At 45.5% G+C, this 22,557-nt stretch overlaps 1 protein-coding gene across 2 annotated transcripts in view; it reads left to right on the top strand.

Annotated features, from left to right (window-relative positions):
* Positions 1–22,557, top strand: part of DDX49 (DEAD-box helicase 49) — a 126,499-nt gene that overhangs the window by 46,344 nt on the left and 57,598 nt on the right. For both annotated transcript variants that reach the window (XM_069216245.1, XM_069216246.1), the window contains 4 exons: positions 408–493; positions 3,621–3,742; positions 4,174–4,361; positions 17,743–17,883. In XM_069216245.1, coding sequence (XP_069072346.1) covers positions 408–493; positions 3,621–3,742; positions 4,174–4,361; positions 17,743–17,883 — 537 coding nt within the window. The remainder of the gene's footprint in view (positions 1–407; positions 494–3,620; positions 3,743–4,173; positions 4,362–17,742; positions 17,884–22,557) is intronic.

Below are 22,557 nucleotides of genomic sequence, written 5' to 3'. Positions count from 1 at the left end.
GTAAAAACAACACAGTGCAGTAAAAAGTGTGTTTTTTCACCAGATTGTACAGTCAGGGGTATGTTGGGGAATAACATGCACAACGTTTTTTTCAACCGACTGTGCCCATAGCAGTATTTCTACTACACAAATTTGCTTACGACACAGCGGAAATTGTCTGCTCAAAGGCTGTGAATAAGCAGCGGGTGCACTCTTCTTGGAATTAGCACACAGTGAACAATGAACGGCCGGAGCCATTGGCGCTAGATAATACTGTAAATAAACTCCGAGAGGCGGTTAATGTAGTGTCTCCAATGCACACTCATCCATTTGTTAAATCTAGATGTCTTCAGAAATTTTGACAGGGATAGGTGAGTTGTGTTAAGGTACATGCAAACTAATATCTTTTCTCTCCTTGTATTTTGCAGGGAACTTGCATATCAAATTGCTGAGCAGTTCCGAGTACTTGGGAAACCCCTGGGGTTAAAGGACTGCATCGTTGTCGGCGGCATGAGTACGTGTTTTAATTGTGGCTTAATTGTTTGAGGGATCCAGGTTCTTATTTGGCTCGGTAAAAGCATTTAGACCAGTGGTTCCCAACCATTTGACTTCTGTGGACCCCTATTTTATCAATACTGGAGCCCGGTGACCCCCACTGAATCATTATTGGAACCTGGGGACCCCCACTGAGTCATTACTGATAGCTGGGACCTAATATTATTACATTTTTTAAGCAGTCGTGGACCCCCTGAGGAGGCTTCGCGGACCCCCAGGGGTCCCCGGCCCACAGGTTGGGAACCACTGATTTAGACCAAGTTCACCTTCATGTCTGTCAAGAGCCCAGGCAAGGCAATGAACCTGTGAGCAAAACTGCATTGGGTAGAGGGGTAGAAAGACGTCCTCACTGAGTAAGGTGATGGCAGGTTTGGGGATACCAAGAGGAAACTGGCATGGGGCATACCAGCATGGCCTAACTGTGTATATGCATGGACAGTATTGAGGATGCATTGAGAAAACAAGGTAAGGCTGATACTTAGAATACTTTACTGTGGACTGGATTTGACATTAATGCACAAGTTACTGACAAAAAAGAGGACTGGTAAATTTACTAGGAGCTGCTTAACCATCAGCTACAAATGTAAGATTGCATTTGTTTGTGTGGGAACTTTTTCTGGAATCCCAGGGCAGTCAGTGGGTTGTGGGTTCTAATTGTAACAATGATGGCCTTTTACAACAGGTCTCGTGGGGCTTTACTGTGAGACCCGATCCTCAGGCACTTGATCCTTTGGGTAGCGAAGCAGTACAAGGCTTATTCCCGGAAGTGATGTGGAGTATAATCTCAGAACTCAATTACTCCTATAAAAAGAGTCCATAAATCAACACACATCATTGTGCGTAAAAAAATTAAAGGGCATGGTACACAGTTTTTAGGGTGTGAGTGAATCGGATGGTATTAATTTAATCTGTGATCAAATTGTAAGGTATTGCATCACAATATATTCAGCACAAGTTAGGGCACATTGCCCTCCTCAGGGGGTGGGGGGTGATGAAGTGGGAATTGGTGAATAAGGATTTCTGGCTGCCCTCTGGGTTCCGGCCTACATTCTTTCTCCCCAACCTCCACAGATAGTTATGGCTAGGTTCTTGGTAGAGCATGAATCCATTCTATCATCTGTTGCTGCAACAACTGTCTGTCCTTGGAAGCCCAGTGAGCGAACCGTAGTGATGCTTATCAAACGAGGGTGTACCTGGAGTGTTTTCCATACAGCAGATCTCAGCACATGATCACATTCACTGTCTTTCAATGCACATGCCTGATTGTTGTGTGTGCTGAGGCGAAAAGTCAAAACACGCAAAAAGTTGGAATCCTACAGCACTTGCTTTGTGGAACTGAAGGCAGGAGTGCATGCTCTTCAGAGTCATGCAGGGGATCTTTTCAGTTGCAACAGTTTCCACCCCAAAGAAGCATTGTTCTTATACACTTGCTAGTTCAAATAACAGATAGAGCAATTGAAACATTGTGTGCTAGGTTTACACAAATGTTGTGAGTATATAATTCAGATTGCTTTGGAGCGAACTTTTAAGTGATTTTCAAAATTAAGTTTTCTTTTACATTCCTTGTAGATTAGAGCTTTCCACGAGTCGGATATAAGAATGCTGGTTCTGTCCTGCTACCTTGAAACTCAGCTGTTCACAGGAAATAGGAAATGTTATGCAACCTCAACTGGAGCTCTCTTGTCTTCAGCAGCTATTGCTTTAAAGTGTGCCTTGCTGCCTGTAGGTCACGTCTGTGCAAGCAGACTCAATGACTCAGCTGTTTGGGCCTTTCTGATGTTAAAGTCCAAGCACAGTTGCAGCTGCTGCATGATATCTGAGTACTCCTTTGTTTGACCCTACCCTTTTCAGTTTTCAAGGCCCCAACCAACCTACAGGGATCCTCTGGTTGTTCCACCGTGTCACACCAATCCCTATAGAAGAGCATTATTTTTTTAAATTAAATCTTCATGTAGCGTTAGCTTAACCATATGGCCCTTTACCTTGGATATATTGTCTCCTTGTTCCTCACCAGATTCCTACATTTACAAATCCAGCACTACATCACTGCCCCAAAAATCCAGCTGAGACCTTAAGATTCTTTTTTATTAGAAAGACAGACCCAGATCTTCTGCCACCAAACATTTACCCCCTTGATCTGGATCTGCCACAACCAGAAGCACCTGCAGCCCAATACATTCCACCCTCTCCACCCCCACCACTACTTACCCAGGTCTAGGATCTACCAAGGTCACCTTGCTTACCTTGTAGTGAGACCCCCAACAATTGAAGTCTTGATATTTTTTTCCCATTTGGTAGACCGTCCACATTTTTAAAACTGAAGCCTAGGAAATGTGGCATTTTGCTGTAGAGGAAAACAGCTCTCCAAGCCCTCTTGCTTACCCCTACTTGAACTAAAAGCTTTCCTACTGAACGGCAGATCTGCCCCATCCTCCTAATCTACTATGGGGACGAATAATAAAACACCACATCGCAATAGCCTACATTGTCTTCTGTATGAAGCTAGAATTATACTCAAAATCCTGTGCATCACTCGTAAAACCGTTCTTTGCAACCAACCCTGTTGTTTCATTAAAAACTTGAGATTGTAGCTGCTTCTCATAACACCAGAAGAAATCCACAATCCTACTTTAATCACTCAAAATAAAAAATAAAAAGCTTTCACCTGCAAAGCTGTGAGACTTTGAAACTGTTTGCATGAATCTATTGAATTGCCCCCAGTTTCTCAGTAGAGCATTGTAAACCTTACCTTGCTAGCCCTTCTTCGCCCCGGAATGATCTGCTGATGTGCCTTTCTCAGAAAATGTTGGCTTTATTGCATATTACCTCTGCTCCTTTGCTGTCGCTTCATGCCCTGTTGTTTGTAAATCCCAGTCCTCTTAGTTACCGAAGGGTATATTGATAAATACAGAAACAAACTTTCTTTGTGGAGATGTGGTCACTAGAGTGGACGTTATATCTCAAATCAGTTCTCATTTGTGCTGATGATCACCCTCCTCTGGCTCGGCTCACTGTTGTTTAGAAGATTTTAAGCACTAGGATATTGGCTCCCCTTCCCCATTAAGATTATTTCCTTTTTGTTTTAGACATGATTGCGCAGGCTTTAGAATTATCCCGAAAACCACACATTGTGGTTGCAACTCCAGGACGACTCGCAGACCATATCCGAAGCTCGAATACCTTCAGCATCAAAAAGATTAAGTTTCTGGTAAGTGAGTGAGACTGAATTATTTAATGTACCAAAATGTTCTATGAAGGTCTCTTTAAACCATTGCATCTGATTTCTGTAAGAGCTTTAGTGAATGCTTAGTTTGTGGCGAGCCATTTATCCTTCTAACAGGCAAATTATAAGAGGAACGCTCCTACATTCCAATTGATTGAAATCCCACTATTTAATTATGCCATATTGCTAAAAAAACTATTTAAGTTGTCTTAAGTATGTTTTTTGGGTGTATGCTTTGTAGTAGCACTGTGGCATGAAGTGCAAAGTGTTTTTGCTAAAAAGCGTCCTGCTCTTTACTTCTTTTGGAAGAGCAGAGGTTCATGATTGTTTGGCTTGCTCCTGTTTTTTGTGCCTTTCCTCTTAACCCATTCTTCTACCATAATTGCTGTTGTGCTGTTGTCCTGTCCTACTCTTAGGTCCTGGACGAAGCTGACAGGCTTCTGGAGCAGGGCTGTACAGATTTCACCAAAGACCTGGAAGTGATTTTGAGCGCCGTCCCTGCCCAGAGACAGACCTTGCTGTTCAGCGCCACCCTGACAGACACCCTCCATGAGCTAAAGAGCATCGCTATGAACCGGCCCTTCTTCTGGGAGTCCTTGTCAGAGTGAGTGAGCTAAAACACACACTTTGTGATGAGCTAATAAAAAGCTTTTGTGAGCGTTGTTTGATTCACTGAGATGGGCCATCTTGTGAGTGGAAGATTAGAATGTGATGAAGATGAGGGTCTTTCGACTTGCCTTGAGTTTTTTATCAATCTTTCTATATTGAGTAATTTTTATGTGACCTATAAAGTTGGCAAGGATTTTCAAAGGACTGTACTTGAAATCACTGTTTATGAATATATCCTTTTCTGTGTGGTTTGCCTGTACACATTCATATACTTGTTACGTTTTCCCTTGTAGACATTTAGCCTAAGACCTCTAGCTACAAGGAAATCTGCAAGTCTTTTTTTCCCTGGATAACACCAGTGTAGACATCAGACTCACAGAAAAGACTTTAATGGTGTTGTAAGGAAATGCCTCCTTGGCATGGTTGCCCCCTGACTTTTTGCCTTTGCTGATGCTATGTTTACAATTGAAAGTGTGCTGAGGCCTGCTAACCAGGCCCCAGCACCAGTGTTCTTTCCCTAACCTGTACTTTTGTATCCACAATTGGCAGACCCTGGCATCCAGATAAGTCCCTTGTAACTGGTACTTCTAGTACCAAGGGCCCTGATGCCAAGGAAGGTCTCTAAGGGCTGCAGCATGTCTTATGCCACCCTGGAGACCTCTCACTCAGCACAGACACCCTGCTTGCCAGCTTGTGTGTGCTAGTGAGGACAAAACGAGTAAGTCGACATGGCACTCCCCTCAGGGTGCCATGCCAGCCTCTCACTGCCTATGCAGTATAGGTAAGACACCCCTCTAGCAGGCCTTACAGCCCTAAGGCAGGGTGCACTATACCATAGGTGAGGGTACCAGTGCATGAGCATGGTACCCCTACAGTGTCTAAACAAAACCTTAGACATTGTAAGTGCAGGGTAGCCATAAGAGTATATGGTCTGGGAGTTTGTCAAACACGAACTCCACAGCACCATAATGGCTACCCTGAAAACTGGGAAGTTTGGTATCAAACTTCTCAGCACAATAAACGCACACTGATGCCAGTGTACATTTTATTGTAAAATACACCCCAGAGGGCACCTTAGAGGTGCCCCCTGAAACTTAACCGACTATCTGTGTGGGCTGACTAGTTTTAGCAGCCTGCCACAAACCGAGACATGTTGCTGGCCCCATGGGGAGAGTGCCTTTGTCACTCTGAGGCCAGTAACAAAGCCTGCACTGGGTGGAGATGCTAACACCTCCCCCAGGCAGGACTTGTCACACCTGGCGGTGAGCCTCAAAGGCTCACCTCCTTTGTGCCAACCCAGCAGGACACTCCAGCTAGTGGAGTTGCCCGCCCCCTCCGGCCAGGCCCCACTTTTGGCGGCAAGGCCGGAGAAAATAATGAGAAAAACAAGGAGGAGTCACTGGCCAGTCAGGACAGCCCCTAAGGTGTCCTGAGCTGAAGTGACTCTAACTTTTAGAAATCCTCCATCTTGCAGATGGAGGATTCCCCCAATAGGGTTAGGATTGTGACCCCCTCCCCTTGGGAGGAGGCACAAAGAGGGTGTACCCACCCTCAGGGCTAGTAGCCATTGGCTACTAACCCCCCAGACCTAAACACGCCCTTAAATTTAGTATTTAAGGGCTACCCTGAACCCTAGAAAATTAGATTCCTGCAACTACAAGAAGAAGGACTGCCCATCTGAAAACCCCTGCAGCGGAAGACCAGAAGACGACAACTGCCTTGGCTCCAGAAACTCACCGGCCTGTCTCCTGCCTTCCAAAGATCCTGCTCCAGCGACGCCTTCCGAAGGGACCAGCGACCTCGACATCCTCTGAGGACTGCCCCTGCTTCGAAAAGACAAGAAACTCCCGAGGACAGCGGACCTGCTCCAAGAAAGGCTGCAACTTTGTTTCCAGCAGCTTTAAAGAACCCTGCAAGCTCCCCGCAAGAAGCGTGAGACTTGCAACACTGCACCCGGCGACCCCGACTCGGCTGGTGGAGACCCGACACCTCAGGAGGGACCCCAGGACTACTCTGATACTGTGAGTACCAAAACCTGTCCCCCCTGAGCCCCCACAGCGCCGCCTGCAGAGGGAATCCCGAGGCTTCCCCTGACCGCGACTCTTTGAATCCAAAGTCCCGACGCCTGGGAGAGACCCTGCACCCGCAGCCTCCAGGACCTGAAGGACCGGACTTTCACTAGAGAAGTGACCCCCAGGAGTCCCTCTCCCTTGCCCAAGTGGAGGTTTCCCCGAGGAACCCCCCCCCTTGCCTGCCTGCAGCGCTGAAGAGATCCCGAGATCTCTCATAGACTAACATTGCGAACCCGACGCCTGTTTCTGCACTGCACCCGGCCGCCCCCGCGCCGCTGAGGGTGAAATTTCTGTGTGGGCTTGTGTCCCCCCCGGTGCCCTACAAAACCCCCCTGGTCTGCCCTCCGAAGACGTGGGTACTTACCTGCAAGCAGACCGGAACCGGGGCACCCCCTTCTCTCCATTCTAGCCTATGTGTTTTGGGCACCACTTTGAACTCTGCACCTGACCGGCCCTGAGCTGCTGGTGTGGTGACTTTGGGGTTGCTCTGAACCCCCAACGGTGGGCTACCTTGGACCAAGAACTAAGCCCTGTAAGTGTCTTACTTACCTGGTTAACCTAACAAATACTTACCTCCCCTAGGAACTGTGAAAATTGCACTGTGTCCACTTTTAAAACAGCTATTTGTGAATAACTTGAAAAGTATACATGCAATTTTGATGATTTGAAGTTCCTAAAGTACTTACCTGCAATACCTTTCGAAGGAGATATTACATGTAGAATTTGAACCTGTGGTTCTTAAAATAAACTAAGAAAAGATATTTTTCTATATAAAAACCTATTGGCTGGATTTGTCTCTGAGTGTGTGTACCTCATTTATTGTCTATGTGTATGTGCAACAAATGCTTAACACTACTCCTTGGATAAGCCTACTGCTCGACCACACTACCACAAAATAGAGCATTAGTATTATCTCTTTTTGCCACTATCTTACCTCTAAGGGGAACCCTTGGACTCTGTGCATGCTATTCCTTACTTTGAAATAGCACATACAGAGCCAACTTCCTACATTGGTGGATCAGCGGTGGGGTACAAGACTTTGCATTTGCTGGACTACTCAGCCAATACCTGATCACACGACAAATTCCAAAATTGTCATTAGAAATTGATTTTTGCAATTTGAAAAGTTTTCTAAATTCTTAAAAGACCTGCTAGGGCCTTGTGTTAGATCCTGTTTAGCATTTCTTTTAGAGTTTAAAAGTTTGTAAAAGTTTGAATTAGATTCTAGAACCAGTTGTAGATTCTTAAAAAGTATTCCAACTTTTAGAAGCAAAATGTCTAGCACAGATGTGACTGTGGTGGAACTCGACACCACACCTTACCTCCATCTTAAGATGAGGGAGCTAAGGTCACTCTGTAAAATAAAGAAAATAACAATGGGCCCCAAACCTACCAAAATACAGCTCCAGGAGCTTTTGGCAGAGTTTGAAAAGGCCAACCCCTCTGAGGGTGGCAACTCAGAGGAAGAGGATAGTGACTTGGAGGAAAATTCCCCCCTACCAGTCCTATCTAGGGAGGACAGGGTCCCTCAAACCCGACTCCTAAAATAATAGTCAGAGATGCTGGTTCCCTCACAGGAGAGACCAACACCTCTGAAATCACTGAGGATAGCCCCAGTGAAGAGGACATCCAGTTAGCCAGGATGGCCAAAAGATTGGCTTTGGAAAGACAGATCCTAGCCATAGAGAGGGAAAGACAAGAGATGGGCCTAGGACCCATCAATGGTGGCAGCAACATAAATAGGGTCAGAGATTCTCCTGACATGTTGAAAATCCCTAAAGGGATTGTAACTAAATATGAAGATGGTGATGACATCACCAAATGGTTCACAGCTTTTGAGAGGGCTTGTGTAACCAGAAAAGTGAACAGATCTCACTGGGGTGCTCTCCTTTGGGAAATGTTCACAGGAAAGTGTAGGGATAGACTCCTCACACTCTCTGGACAAGATGCAGAATCTTATGACCTCATGAAGGGTACCCTGATTGAGGGCTTTGGATTCTCCACTGAGGAGTATAGGATTAGATTCAGGGGGGCTCAAAAATCCTCGAGCCAGACCTGGGTTGACTTTGTAGACTACTCAGTGAAAACACTAGATGGTTGGATTCAAGGCAGTGGTGTAAGTAATTATGATGGGCTGTACAATTTATTTGTGAAAGAACACCTGTTAAGTAATTGTTTCAATGATAAACTGCATCAGCATCTGGTAGACCTAGGACCAATTTCTCCCCAAGAATTGGGAAAGAAGGCGGACCATTGGGTCAAGACAAGGGTGTCCAAGACTTCAACAGGGGGTGACCAAAAGAAAGGGGTCACAAAGACTCCCCAGGGGAAGGGTGATGAGACAACCAAAACTAAAAATAGTAAAGAGTCTTCTACAGGCCCCCAAAAACCTGCACAGGAGGGTGGGCCCAGAGCCTCTTCACAAAACAATGGGTACAAGGGTAAAAACTTTGATCCCAAAAAGGCCTGGTGTCATAGCTGTAAACAGCATGGACACCAAACTGGAGACAAGGCCTGTCCCAAGAAAGGTTCCACTCCAAACTCCCATCCAGGTAACACTGGTATGGCTAGTCTCCAAGTGGTATCAACAGTGTGCCCAGAGCAAATCAGGGTCCACACTGAAGCTACTCTAGTTTCTGAGGGTGGGGTGGATTTAGCCACACTAGCTGTCTGGCCGCCTAACATGCAAAAATACAGACAGCAACTCTTAATTAATGGGACTAGAATAGAGGGCCTGAGGGATACAGGTGCCAGTGTCACCATGGTGACAGAGAAACTGGTTTCCCCTGGCCAATACCTGACTGGAAAAACTTACACAGTCACCAACGCTGACAATCAGAGAAAAGTACATCCCATGGCAATGGTTACTTTAGAATGGGGAGGGGTCAATGGCCTGAAACAGGTGGTGGTCTCCTCAAATATCCCAGTGGACTGTCTGCTTGGAAATGACCTGGAGTCCTCAGCATGGGCTGAGGTAGAACTAAAAACCCATGCAGCAATGCTGGGTATCCCTGAACTGGTGTGTGTGAAAACAAGAGCACAGTGCAAGGCACAGGGTGAACAAGTAGAGCTGGAGTCTGGAAGAATGGCCCAGCCTACCAAGAGAACAGGAAGGTCAGTTGGGAAACCAACTGCAACACAGCAAAAGAAAGGGAACCTCTCTTCTCAGGAAGAAGTTCTGCCCTCTGAGGGAACTGAGCCTTTGGAGCTTGAACCTTATCAGGTTGAGCTCTTAGGCCCAGGGGGACCCTCAAGGGAGGAGCTGTGTAAGGGACAAGAAACCTGTCCCTCTCTTGAAGGCCTTAGGCAGCAAGCTGCTGAAGAGTCCAAAGGCAAGAAAAATGGAACACATAGGGTCTATTGGGAAGATGGCCTCCTGTACACTGAGGCCAGAGACCCCAAACCTGGTGCCACTAGGAGAGTGGTAGTGCCTCAGCTGTTCAGGAGGTTCATCCTAACATTGGCCCATGACATTCCCCTTGCTGGACATTTGGGACAAACCAAGACGTGGGAGAGGTTAGTCAACCACTTCTACTGGCCCAATATGTCCAACATGGTTAAGGAGTTTTGCCTTTCCTGCCCCACCTGTCAAGCCAGTGGTAAGACAGGTGGGCACCCAAAGGCCCCCCTCATTCCACTTCCAGTGGTGGGGGTTCCCTTTGAAAGAGTGGGTGTGGACATAGTTGGTCCACTGGAACCTCCCACAGCCTCAGGAAATATGTATATCCTGGTAGTAGTGGATCATGCTACCAGGTATCCTGAAGCTATTCCCCTTAGGTCGACTACTGCCCCTGCAGTAGCCAAGGCCCTCATTGGTATCTTTACCAGAGTGGGTTTCCCTAAGGAGGTGGTGTCTGACAGAGGTACCAACTTCATGTCAGCATACCTAAAGCACATGTGGAATGAGTGTGGAGTGACTTATAAATTCACTACACCATACCATCCACAAACTAATGGCTTGGTTGAGAGATTCAACAAGACATTAAAAGGCATGATCATGGGGCTCCCAGAAAAGCTCAAAAGGAGATGGGATGTCCTCTTGCCATGTCTGCTTTTCGCTTACAGAGAGGTGCCACAGAAGGGAGTAGGATTCTCACCCTTTGAACTTCTGTTTGGTCATCCTGTAAGGGGACCACTTGCCCTTGTTAAAGAAGGCTGGGAGAGACCTCTCCATGAGCCTAAACAGGACATAGTGGACTATGTACTTGGCCTTCGCTCTAGAATGGCAGAGTACATGGAAAAGGCAACCAAAAACCTTGAGGCCAGCCAACAGCTCCAGAAGTTTTGGTATGACCAAAAGGCTGCACTGGTTGAGTTCCAACCAGGGCAGAAAGTCTGGGTTCTGGAGCCTGTGGCTCCCAGGGCACTCCAGGACAAATGGAGTGGCCCTTACCCGGTACTAGAAAGGAAGAGTCAGGTCACCTACCTGGTGGACCTGGGCACAAGCAGGAGCCCCAAGAGGGTGATCCATGTGAACCGCCTTAAGCTCTTCCATGACAGGGCTGATGTGAATCTGTTGATGGTAACAGATGAGGATCAGGAGGCAGAGAGTGAACCTCTCCCTGATCTTCTGTCATCAGACCCAAAAGATGGCACAGTAGATGGAGTGATCGACTCAGACACCCTCTCTGGCCAACAGCAAGCTGATTGTAGGAGAGTCCTACAACAGTTTCCTGAACTCTTCTCCTTAACCCCTGGTCATACACACCTGTGTACCCATGATGTGGACACAGGAGACAGCATGCCTGTCAAGAACAAAATCTTTAGACAGTCTGACCATGTTAAGGAAAGCATCAAGGTGGAAGTCCACAAGATGCTGGAATTGGGAGTAATTGAGCGCTCTGACAGCCCCTGGGCTAGCCCAGTGGTCTTAGTCCCCAAACCTCACACCAAAGATGGAAAGAAAGAGATGAGGTTTTGTGTGGACTACAGAGGGCTCAATTCTGTCACCAAGACAGATGCCCATCCAATTCCAAGAGCTGATGAGCTCATTGATAAATTAGGTGCTGCCAAATTTCTAAGTACCTTTGACTTGACAGCAGGGTACTGGCAAATAAAAATGGCACCTGGAGCAAAAGAAAAGACAGCATTCTCCACACCTGATGGGCATTATCAGTTTACTGTTATGCCCTTTGGTTTAAAGAATGCCCCTGCCACCTTCCAAAGGTTGGTGAATCAAGTCCTTGCTGGCTTGGAGTCCTTTAGCACAGCTTATCTTGATGATATTGCTGTCTTTAGCTCCACCTGGCAGGATCACCTGGTCCACCTGAGGAAGGTTTTGAAGGCTCTGCAATCTGCAGGCCTCTCTATCAAGGCATCCAAATGCCAGATAGGGCAGGGAACTGTGGTTTACTTGGGCCACCTTGTAGGTGGAGGCCAAGTTCAGCCACTCCAACCCAAGATCCAGACTATTCTGGACTGGGTAGCTCCAAAAACCCAGACTCAAGTCAGGGCATTCCTTGGCTTGACTGGGTATTACAGGAGGTTTGTGAAGGGATATGGATCCATTGTGACAGCCCTCACTGAACTCACCTCCAAGAAAATGCCCAAGAAAGTGAACTGGACTGTGGAATGCCAACAGGCCTTTGACACCCTGAAACAAGCAATGTGCTCAGCACCAGTTCTAAAAGCTCCAGATTATTCTAAGCAGTTCATTGTGCAGACTGATGCCTCTGAACATGGGATAGGGGCAGTTTTGTCCCAAACAAATGATGATGGCCTTGACCAGCCTGTTGCTTTCATTAGCAGGAGGTTACTCCCCAGGGAGCAGCGTTGGAGTGCCATTGAGAGGGAGGCCTTTGCTGTGGTTTGGTCCCTGAAGAAGCTGAGACCATACCTCTTTGGGACTCACTTCCTAGTTCAAACTGACCACAGACCTCTCAAATGGCTGATGCAAATGAAAGGTGAAAATCCTAAACTGTTGAGGTGGTCCATCTCCCTACAGGGAATGGACTTTATAGTGGAACACAGACCTGGGACTGCCCATGCCAATGCAGATGGCCTTTCCAGGTTCTTCCACTTAGAAAATGAAGACTCTCTTGGGAAAGGTTAGTCTCATCCTCTTTCGTTTGGGGGGGGGTTGTGTAAGGAAATGCCTCCTTGGCATGGTTGCCCCCTGACTTTTTGCCTTTGCTGATGCTATGTTTACAATTGAAAGTGTGCTGAGGCCTGCTAACCAGGCCCCAGCACCAGTGTTCTTTCCCTAACCTGTACTTTTGTATCCACAATTGGCAGACCCTGGCATCCAGATAAGTCCCTTGTAACTGGTACTTCTAGTACCAAGGGCCCTGATGCCAAGGAAGGTCTCTAAGGGCTGCAGCATGTCTTATGCCACCCTGGAGACCTCTCACTCAGCACAGACACCCTGCTTGCCAGCTTGTGTGTGCTAGTGAGGACAAAACGAGTAAGTCGACATGGCACTCCCCTCAGGGTGCCATGCCAGCCTCTCACTTCCTATGCAGTATAGGTAAGACACCCCTCTAGCAGGCCTTACAGCCCTAAGGCAGGGTGCACTATACCATAGGTGAGGGTACCAGTGCATGAGCATGGTACCCCTACAGTGTCTAAACAAAACCTTAGACATTGTAAGTGCAGGGTAGCCATAAGAGTATATGGTCTGGGAGTTTGTCAAACACGAACTCCACAGCACCATAATGGCTACCCTGAAAACTGGGAAGTTTGGTATCAAACTTCTCAGCACAATAAACGCACACTGATGCCAGTGTACATTTTATTGTAAAATACACCCCAGAGGGCACCTTAGAGGTGCCCCCTGAAACTTAACCGACTATCTGTGTGGGCTGACTAGTTTTAGCAGCCTGCCACAAACCGAGACATGTTGCTGGCCCCATGGGGAGAGTGCCTTTGTCACTCTGAGGCCAGTAACAAAGCCTGCACTGGGTGGAGATGCTAACACCTCCCCCAGGCAGGACTTGTCACACCTGGCGGTGAGCCTCAAAGGCTCACCTCCTTTGTGCCAACCCAGCAGGACACTCCAGCTAGTGGAGTTGCCCACCCCCTCCGGCCAGGCCCCACTTTTGGCGGCAAGGCCGGAGAAAATAATGAGAAAAACAAGGAGGAGTCACTGGCCAGTCAGGACAGCCCCTAAGGTGTCCTGAGCTGAAGTGACTCTAACTTTTAGAAATCCTCCATCTTGCAGATGGAAGATTCCCCCAATAGGGTTAGGATTGTGACCCCCTCCCCTTGGGAGGAGGCACAAAGAGGGTGTACCCACCCTCAGGGCTAGTAGCCATTGGCTACTAACCCCCCAGACCTAAACACGCCCTTAAATTTAGTATTTAAGGGCTACCCTGAACCCTAGAAAATTAGATTCCTGCAACTACAAGAAGAAGGACTGCCCAGCTGAAAACCCCTGCAGCGGAAGACCAGAAGACGACAACTGCCTTGGCTCCAGAAACTCACCGGCCTGTCTCCTGCCTTCCAAAGATCCTGCTCCAGCGACGCCTTCCGAAGGGACCAGCGACCTCGACATCCTCTGAGGACTGCCCCTGCTTCGAAAAGACAAGAAACTCCAGAGGACAGCGGACCTGCTCCAAGAAAGGCTGCAACTTTGTTTCCAGCAGCTTTAAAGAACCCTGCAAGCTCCCCGCAAGAAGCGTGAGACTTGCAACACTGCACCCGGCGACCCCGACTCGGCTGGTGGAGACCCGACACCTCAGGAGGGACCCCAGGACTACTCTGATACTGTGAGTACCAAAACCTGTCCCCCCTGAGCCCCCACAGCGCCGCCTGCAGAGGGAATCCCGAGGCTTCCCCTGACCGCGACTCTTTGAATCCAAAGTCCCGACGCCTGGGAGAGACCCTGCACCCGCAGCCTCCAGGACCTGAAGGACCGGACTTTCACTAGAGAAGTGACCCCCAGGAGTCCCTCTCCCTTGCCCAAGTGGAGGTTTCCCCGAGGAACCCCCCCCTTGCCTGCCTGCAGCGCTGAAGAGATCCCGAGATCTCTCATAGACTAACATTGCGAACCCGACGCCTGTTTCTGCACTGCACCCGGCCGCCCCCGCGCCGCTGAGGGTGAAATTTCTGTGTGGGCTTGTGTCCCCCCCGGTGCCCTACAAAACCCCCCTGGTCTGCCCTCCGAAGACGTGGGTACTTACCTGCAAGCAGACCGGAACCGGGGCACCCCCTTCTCTCCATTCTAGCCTATGTGTTTTGGGCACCACTTTGAACTCTGCACCTGACCGGCCCTGAGCTGCTGGTGTGGTGACTTTGGGGTTGCTCTGAACCCCCAACGGTGGGCTACCTTGGACCAAGAACTAAGCCCTGTAAGTGTCTTACTTACCTGGTTAACCTAACAAATACTTACCTCCCCTAGGAACTGTGAAAATTGCACTAAGTGTCCACTTTTAAAACAGCTATTTGTGAATAACTTGAAAAGTATACATGCAATTTTGATGATTTGAAGTTCCTAAAGTACTTACCTGCAATACCTTTCGAAGGAGATATTACATGTAGAATTTGAACCTGTGGTTCTTAAAATAAACTAAGAAAAGATATTTTTCTATATAAAAACCTATTGGCTGGATTTGTCTCTGAGTGTGTGTACCTCATTTATTGTCTATGTGTATGTGCAACAAATGCTTAACACTACTCCTTGGATAAGCCTACTGCTCGACCACACTACCACAAAATAGAGCATTAGTATTATCTCTTTTTGCCACTATCTTACCTCTAAGGGGAACCCTTGGACTCTGTGCATGCTATTCCTTACTTTGAAATAGCACATACAGAGCCAACTTCCTACAGGTGTCTTTTGTTTTCATTGTTTTTAACATAAAATTAAAAGCAAAGACCAACTGATACAACTGTATTATAAAAGCAACTATGTCGTTGGTAATAACAGCTAAGACCATTCTGAAAATCCACAAAACAGATTTAGAATAGAAAGTGAAAAGGGGCTGAAGATGATAGCGCTTTGATATCCATAGGTGGTACTTATAAAATGTTAACAAAGCCTGTTTAGCATGAAAAATGAAGTACCTGGCATTTCTAGAAGTAACTCCTACTTCTGTGGACTCTTAGCCACTAGGTCTTCTTTTCGTTGGGCAACATCTGTCTTTCATTGCCCATGCTGTCGCCTCAATACAATTCTCTCTACATTGTTGTCCTTCAGATGGTGCTGTCCTGTCTACACAAAGAATCAAAGTCTAGACAAGAATTATAGTAGGAGAATGAGTTCCTTTTTTTCTGGCCCAGTCCCTGACAGCTTCACTTACTCCTAGTTGATAATTACATCTTCTACCACCGCTCCAATAAAACACATACCCCAGTAGGAAGAATCCTAAAAAATAGCAACATGTTCTTTTTTTTTTTTTTAGCTGAACGCCCTGTTCCCAAATGGAGCAAAGATTTGCAGTTCTTTATTTAAGATAAGATCCTTAGAGGCCACGTGTTGCACTAAGCGGGGCAATCACAGCTACACCAAGCAACAATATATCTTTTGGCATACAGGACTAAAATCAACTTTATTTTTGGGGTTTTTTTTTGTTTTGTTTTTTGACTTTAGGGTTCAACACTCTGTAACAAAACCACTTTGAGGCATTCTTTTCGGCCCTGTTGGTCAGGTACAGTAATTTTACAGCTTCGTTTACAGCATAGTGAAGTGTGTTTATAGGGAGCAGCATCACACCCTCTGTTTCACTAGTGAGATTACCAACACAAACAAAGTGTCACTTAGAACTGCAACCCATGCTCTGTGAGCGTAGGAGCCAATTTACAAGTGTCCAATGGTTTGAAACATGGCTTTATGGAGGGCTGCTGCAATATGTGGCTTTTTCCTGTGTCCTCTGTTAAGGTGTATGCTGAGCACAAAATTCTATTTTATAGGACGTTTCCTTCAATATACAGGCCGGTTATGATGCACCCACAACTTGAGGGTGAAATTACGACCTGCTAGTTAGCATTATCACACGGTGCATAAATTAGCAGCTGTGCAGTTGGTACCTTATTAAACGTTTTCACCCAGAGTGGGATAATTTGTTGTAATATATTTGTCAATTCACCCATTACCAGGTTGCCAACAGAATTTGAGAGACAAATCACTGAAGAAAACACTTGTCTCTGGTGAATTTGGCATTACGCTTGTGATCCCATTTTTGGATTCAAACTCCTCTTTCCTCCCAAAACCGGATTACCAGCCCCATCATGACAAGGGCCACTGTTTTATAATCACAAGCCTCCATACTTTCAATATTTGGTTTCAGGAATTAAGCTTCTGCCATTTGTTTCAGTGATTTTTATTTCATCCTAGCACTGAGGTCCCTGGTCACTGAGCATTAGTCCTTGAAACTTTCTAGTTTCACCTACTAGTGTTTTTTTGCCTTCTGAGAGGTTTCATGCCCCTCACTTACTGCGTTTTCTATAGATCGCTTAATCGTGTGGCCAGATAGCTTAGTACTTTGCGACTTTGTCTTAAAATAGCGAGGGTCCTCATCAACAGGTGCCATAATGGAAGTCTCAAAACTGTAGAGTCTCAGATTTTATATTTTGCCTGTGACAGAGTGGAGGACACCTTTGTATTTGCGTGTTTCTCCTGGTCACTAGGTTCAATGCTGCCATGGGATAAAGTCTTTCCTAGTCGCCATGCTCACTGGTATGCAGCGTCGTCTTTGAAAATGTAGTCTCATAGTCGCAAGGCTCAGTGGTTTAGGACAGCACCTTTGGGTGGAGTATTGTTTGGTCAGCAGGGTCAGTGGCTTGAAACAACATTTTCCAATTCTTAGTTTAGCTCTTCCAACCTTTGTTTCTTGCACTACGTTTCCCATACTCAAGGTGCTGCCTGTTAAAGCAGCAATGTTGGCTCTGTATATAGCTTCCTCTTCCCAGTGGTCACCTTGTATGAGATTGTTCGAAAATAAAGTACTTAATTGCACAACCTCTCATAGTAAGGTACTGTTGTAATACTATAAGTGATGTTCTACCTTAGATGAGTTATTGTTTGTTTTTGGCATTTCCAATTTTGTGCAGCACAAGAAACTAAATTTAAGTTATCCATCTTACTTTCGTTTGCTGCTGATATTGAAATACAGGTGGTTTCAACTCATGATTTCGTAAGAAGCCAGACTTCAGTCCGCTTGGGCCAATATGGCGTCTTTCTCTTCCCTTAGCAGTTAAAATATTGTTTTGAATTTGGAACCAATAATAATTTTAGATGACTTGTCGCTACGTAGCCTGTAGTACGCTGGCTCAAAGCAGACAATGTGATGTTTTGTGTCCAAAGCGCAGTGACGAGTACATTGTGAGTGTGTTTTTAAAAACCTTATGATTTGTCTCTCTTACCAGAGTCCGGACCGTGGACGAACTGGATCAGCGGTACATACTGGTGCCAGAGAAGGTGAAAGATGCCTACCTCGTCCAGCTGATCCAGAAATTTCAGGATGAGCACGAAGACTGGTCAATTATGATCTTCACCAATACCTGCAAGTGAGTTTTTGCAACCTCGTGAGACACTTTTGGATTCATGTGGTGTTATGTTTACGTTTGGGCTTTAAAAAGAGGTGATGGTCCAAAAATTGGATAGGAAGTTCAGTTATTGCTGCTTGCATGAGAGTTAAAGGAACATTTGTGTTACACTGAGTAAACAGATTTTATCTTCTATTCAGTTCTGTTCTTTTGGTTCGTTTTTGTAGTCTAGACTTTAGAATTGTTGTGTTAAGTGATTGGGCTTTTTCATATTCTCCCAGAGCTTTCAGCATGCTGGATCCTTGTAAATCCATGGTTACAGTTGTGTTTTGAGGTCTTCACTAGTGGATCTACCTGAAACATTATTTGAACCAAACTCAAATTTTTGTGATTATGCTCATACATCTTGCAGGTGGTTTCACACCCATGATATGCCCGTCAACGGCTGGTGTAAATGTTTCCAGAGTGGGACTAGTTGAAGCAAGGAGATCCACATAATTTATGGGATTGTGAGAAGAATTGTTTTCTCCACATGAAAGAAGTGCAGGGGAAATATTTTTCCTGAGAAGAATTTGATTGACTGTGTAAATACCCATGTCCGCGTGGGTACTGGATGTATTAATGCCACCCCTGTGTGGAGTACTGAAACCTATACATTTCCACAATTATTTTCTTGAGACTCTGTCAATCAATAAAAACTCACAAAATGTGTCCAAATGTAGGAGTAAACATCTGGGAGAAATTGTCTGACTGTCTTTTTTAAATATTCCAACAGCGTTTAGATGATCTTCCTACACACATTATGCATGTATAATTTCAAATCAGTGTAGCTATGTGGTTTATTGATAGGAGTAGCTGCAGTGTCTACTTTTATTTGTAGTGATGTGAGACAATCCTTCCAGGCCAGTTCAGTGGTTTTGAGGATATTAGTAACTAGATAACCTGAACAACCGAGTCCAAAGTGTAAATGTTATTGAGCAGTAGCTCAAATTCCTAATGCCTTTTGTACTAGTGAAAGTGAGTTGTGATAGTGCATTTCCCACTGTAATGCCATCCCCTAAAAGCTACACGCCCTCCAAACAAAAAGTGGGAAAAACAAGAGTTAAAAAATATACGTTAGGAAAACCAAAGATTTTAAGTTAGAAAAAGCTTTAGGGTAGGTCTAAGGGTTCGGAAAATGATATGGATGAACATTAGGGGTTGAGGTATGAGGAGAGTACAGATTAGAGAAAGGGTTTGAGAAATGTATTGTTAGAGTTCTAGTTAGTGATAGGCGTGGGCAAGGCTTAGGCCAGTTGATGTATGAGTTAGGTTACAGATTAGGTCATGATTAAAAGAGGGTTAAGATCATATGTGCTTTTAGGGATAGAGTGATGGATTGGGGTCGGACAGTCACAATTTCATGGCTCACCTTAAGCAGCAGGAAGAGTAAATGATGAAGTTGCGGGTTAGGTTTACAGTACATAATGGTAAGGGGTAGGTGGTGAGGTAAACCTCGGGATAGAGATTGGAATTGGAGATAGTGCTGTGCCTGATGGCAAAAAAAAAATACATTGGCAAAGCCAGTAGGTCTTGCCTTTGATTGGTGTTCAGTGACTGTTTCGCTTTGGCAATGCTAACAGCTGATGCTGTTGAGCATCAACAATTAGAAAAAGGTTACTGATGATGCAGGACAGCATTGGTAAAAAATACAGGGAAATAGCTGGCCAGCTGTCATGACATATGCACATGCATAAGTCACCACAAATGTAAATGTGTGGATGATGCTGCTGCAATTTTTTTTTTTTTTTTTAGGCTTTTCATTTACCTTTCCAAGATGGCACCCGTACCACTTGAAGACCTCTAAAAAAAAAAAAAAATGTTAAAAATGGGATGGGGAGGGAAGATTAATAGACGGGGCTGAATATGTGTGGGAAAAAGCAGCACATGGGTAGGTCAAAGAAACGCACTAATAAAAAAGTAGTCCCCTGAATGTGAACGCTGGAAAGATACACGCTATCCAGTCTTCTCCAGGGGAGGGAAAAACTAAGAAGAGGAAGAAAAGCCATTACATAAGAAGCATGCAGATGAGATCAGAAAGGACGCCAACCAGTGGTAAACAATGGGCTAACCTAAAGCCAATTATAGGTATCAGTCATGCACGCAATAAGGCCCATATTTATACTTTATTTGCACCACATTTGCGTCATTTTGTTTAATGCAAACTTAACTCCATATTTATATTTTGACGCTAGGCATGTCTAGCGTCAAAATATTGGAGTTTGCACCATTTTTTGGATGCCTGAATCTAGCTTGCAAGAATGAGATGCAAGATAGGCGTTCCCATCCAAAAGAATTGCGCTATCCCCATAGCAAAATTATAAAGAAGTCCCCACCGGGAATACCAAACCAGTCACAACTCACTCACACAGACAATGAATCTCTCTATTGATCAGCTTAAAGTCAAAGGTAAGTATTTAATATAATTCCAAATAAAATCCCAGATCGTACAGTGGCAAGACAAACACATAAATACTAAAACATCAATAACACAGGATAAATATCAAGTAAAATTCAATAAAAGGGAAAAAAACAAAATACATATACAATAGTCTATAAAATGGAACTGTCCCAATATTGATAGGTATAGGCCTATCGATAATTGTCAGCACTCTTTATTCGATACAAGCCTCCTTCTATGGGTCCAGTAAGGGTAAAGCGTTGACGCGTTTTGGTGGGCTTCCAAACCTTTTTCACCACCTTCTTCAGGACTAAATATTGTACTCCCCAAGGTTGTTCATTCAAACCTCCATGAAAGCCAGTACACAACATTCACACTGATACATATAGATACTTTCCTTAACATCCACAGTCTTTATGGAGTATATTTCATGGAGTCCAAATATATTCAGATAAAATAGGTCAGAACCGAATATTAATCATCTGGTTCAAGCCTTAATTCTCAAAGTTGGCGTTCTTATCTTTGTTTTAACGCTTAACTTTTTATTCATGCGAGGTTTGAATGAACAACCTTGGGGAGTACAATATTTAGTGTAAACCCTGCGTAAAAACACAACATGGCACACACATTGTGTGCCATGCCAAAGTCACTGCATGCATTATTTGTCTTTGGTTATTTGCAGAGAGCATTCAGACCAGATGTATTGAAGCACTAGGCAGGTAAGAAGAGGCTGATGCGGAGCAGCCACCTACAGTGAGAACAGCCAAGTCTTCAGGTGCTTTCGAAATGACAGGAGGGACGATATCTCTCTAATTTTTGGAGGGAGCGAGTCCCCGAGTCCGACAGCTGCCACTGAGAAGGCTTTGCCTCCCCATTTTAGCTTTTTTGCTCCTTCCAGTCTGGGCCAGCCTAAGCCCGTTGATCCTAAAGGACGGTTTGGAGTGTACCAGCTAATGGCAGTTTGCGGTTTCCTGATCCTTGAGAGCGGAGGGCCTTATAAGTCAAGCACAGCGCCTTGAAGGCAATGCGTTTTCTGATGAAAAGCCAGTGCAGCTTCTTCAGCCCTTCTTTAATGGGCGTGAACTTCGGCAGACCAAGCACGAATCAAGCAGCAGCATTGTGTATTAGCTGCAACTTGTGAAGGGATGATTGATTTATATTTAAACACAGGGCGCTACAGTAGTCCAATCTGGAGAATATAAGGGCCATCACCACTGTCGCCCTAAGGGCTGGAGGAATGAATGGCAGAACCTTTTTTTTTAATTCTAATTATCCAAAGGCAGGTATTGGCAACTTTATCTGTGAACTAAAAGTCAGATCTGAATCACAGATGACCCCAAGATTCTTGGCTTCAGAAATAGGAGTGGGAAGGGTCCCACAGATCTCAGGCCACCAGCTATGGCTCCAAATGGAGGTATTTGCCCCAAAGATGACGACCTCCATTTTATCCCCGTCCATTTTCAACCAATTATGGTTCATCCAATTGCTGATTTAATTCATGCAGAATTGAAATATGTCTGCTGTGATCTGTACATTGTTATGAACATGAACAATAATTTGGGTGTCGTCAGCATATGACGACACCTGGAAGTTAAAAGATTGGATGATTTTAGCCAGAGGAGTCATGTGCAAATTAAAGAGGGTAGGACTAAGCGACGATCCCTGAGGAACTCCACAGGGAAGCTGAAAAGGAGCTGAGCTGTAATCGCCACAGTGGACTGTCATTGTCCTGTCTTGAAGAAATGACTCCAGGATACTTCTAGCCTGGGACCTCAATTCTGCCTGGTGTAGGCAGTGTAGCAAAATTTGGGGGGAGATGGTGTTGAATGTCGCCGACCGATCCAATAGTATCAGGATGGCACCACCTCCCCGGTCAACCTGTCTCCTAACAGAATCTGTGGTGGCGATCAGAACAGATTCCACGCTATGGTTTTTCCGGAACCCATGCTGGGAGGCATTAATAGTCAAGATTAAGCAACAAGGTGTCCATCTTTTGGTTGATATGTTTTTCCAGAATTTTAGCAAGCATAGGCAGGAGGCAATGGGGCGTAGGTTTTTACGGTCGTCTGGTTTGCCTCCAGCTTTTTTCTTGATGGGCCTGATTATAGTTTACTTCCAAGTGGCTGGAACCACCATGGAGTCCAGAACTTCTGCAAAAACTGTCTCCAGTGGCACTGCAATAGAGTCGCTTACTAATTGAAGTACTCTGGGTGGGGGTGGGGGGTCTCTGGGGGACCCTGAGTGAATTCCAGCTA

The sequence above is a fragment of the Pleurodeles waltl genome, chromosome 12, assembly GCF_031143425.1.
Source record: "Pleurodeles waltl isolate 20211129_DDA chromosome 12, aPleWal1.hap1.20221129, whole genome shotgun sequence".
NCBI lineage: Eukaryota > Metazoa > Chordata > Amphibia > Caudata > Salamandridae > Pleurodeles > Pleurodeles waltl.
Note: the sequence above shows the minus strand (reverse complement) of the source record. Positions and strands in the feature narration are given on the sequence as shown.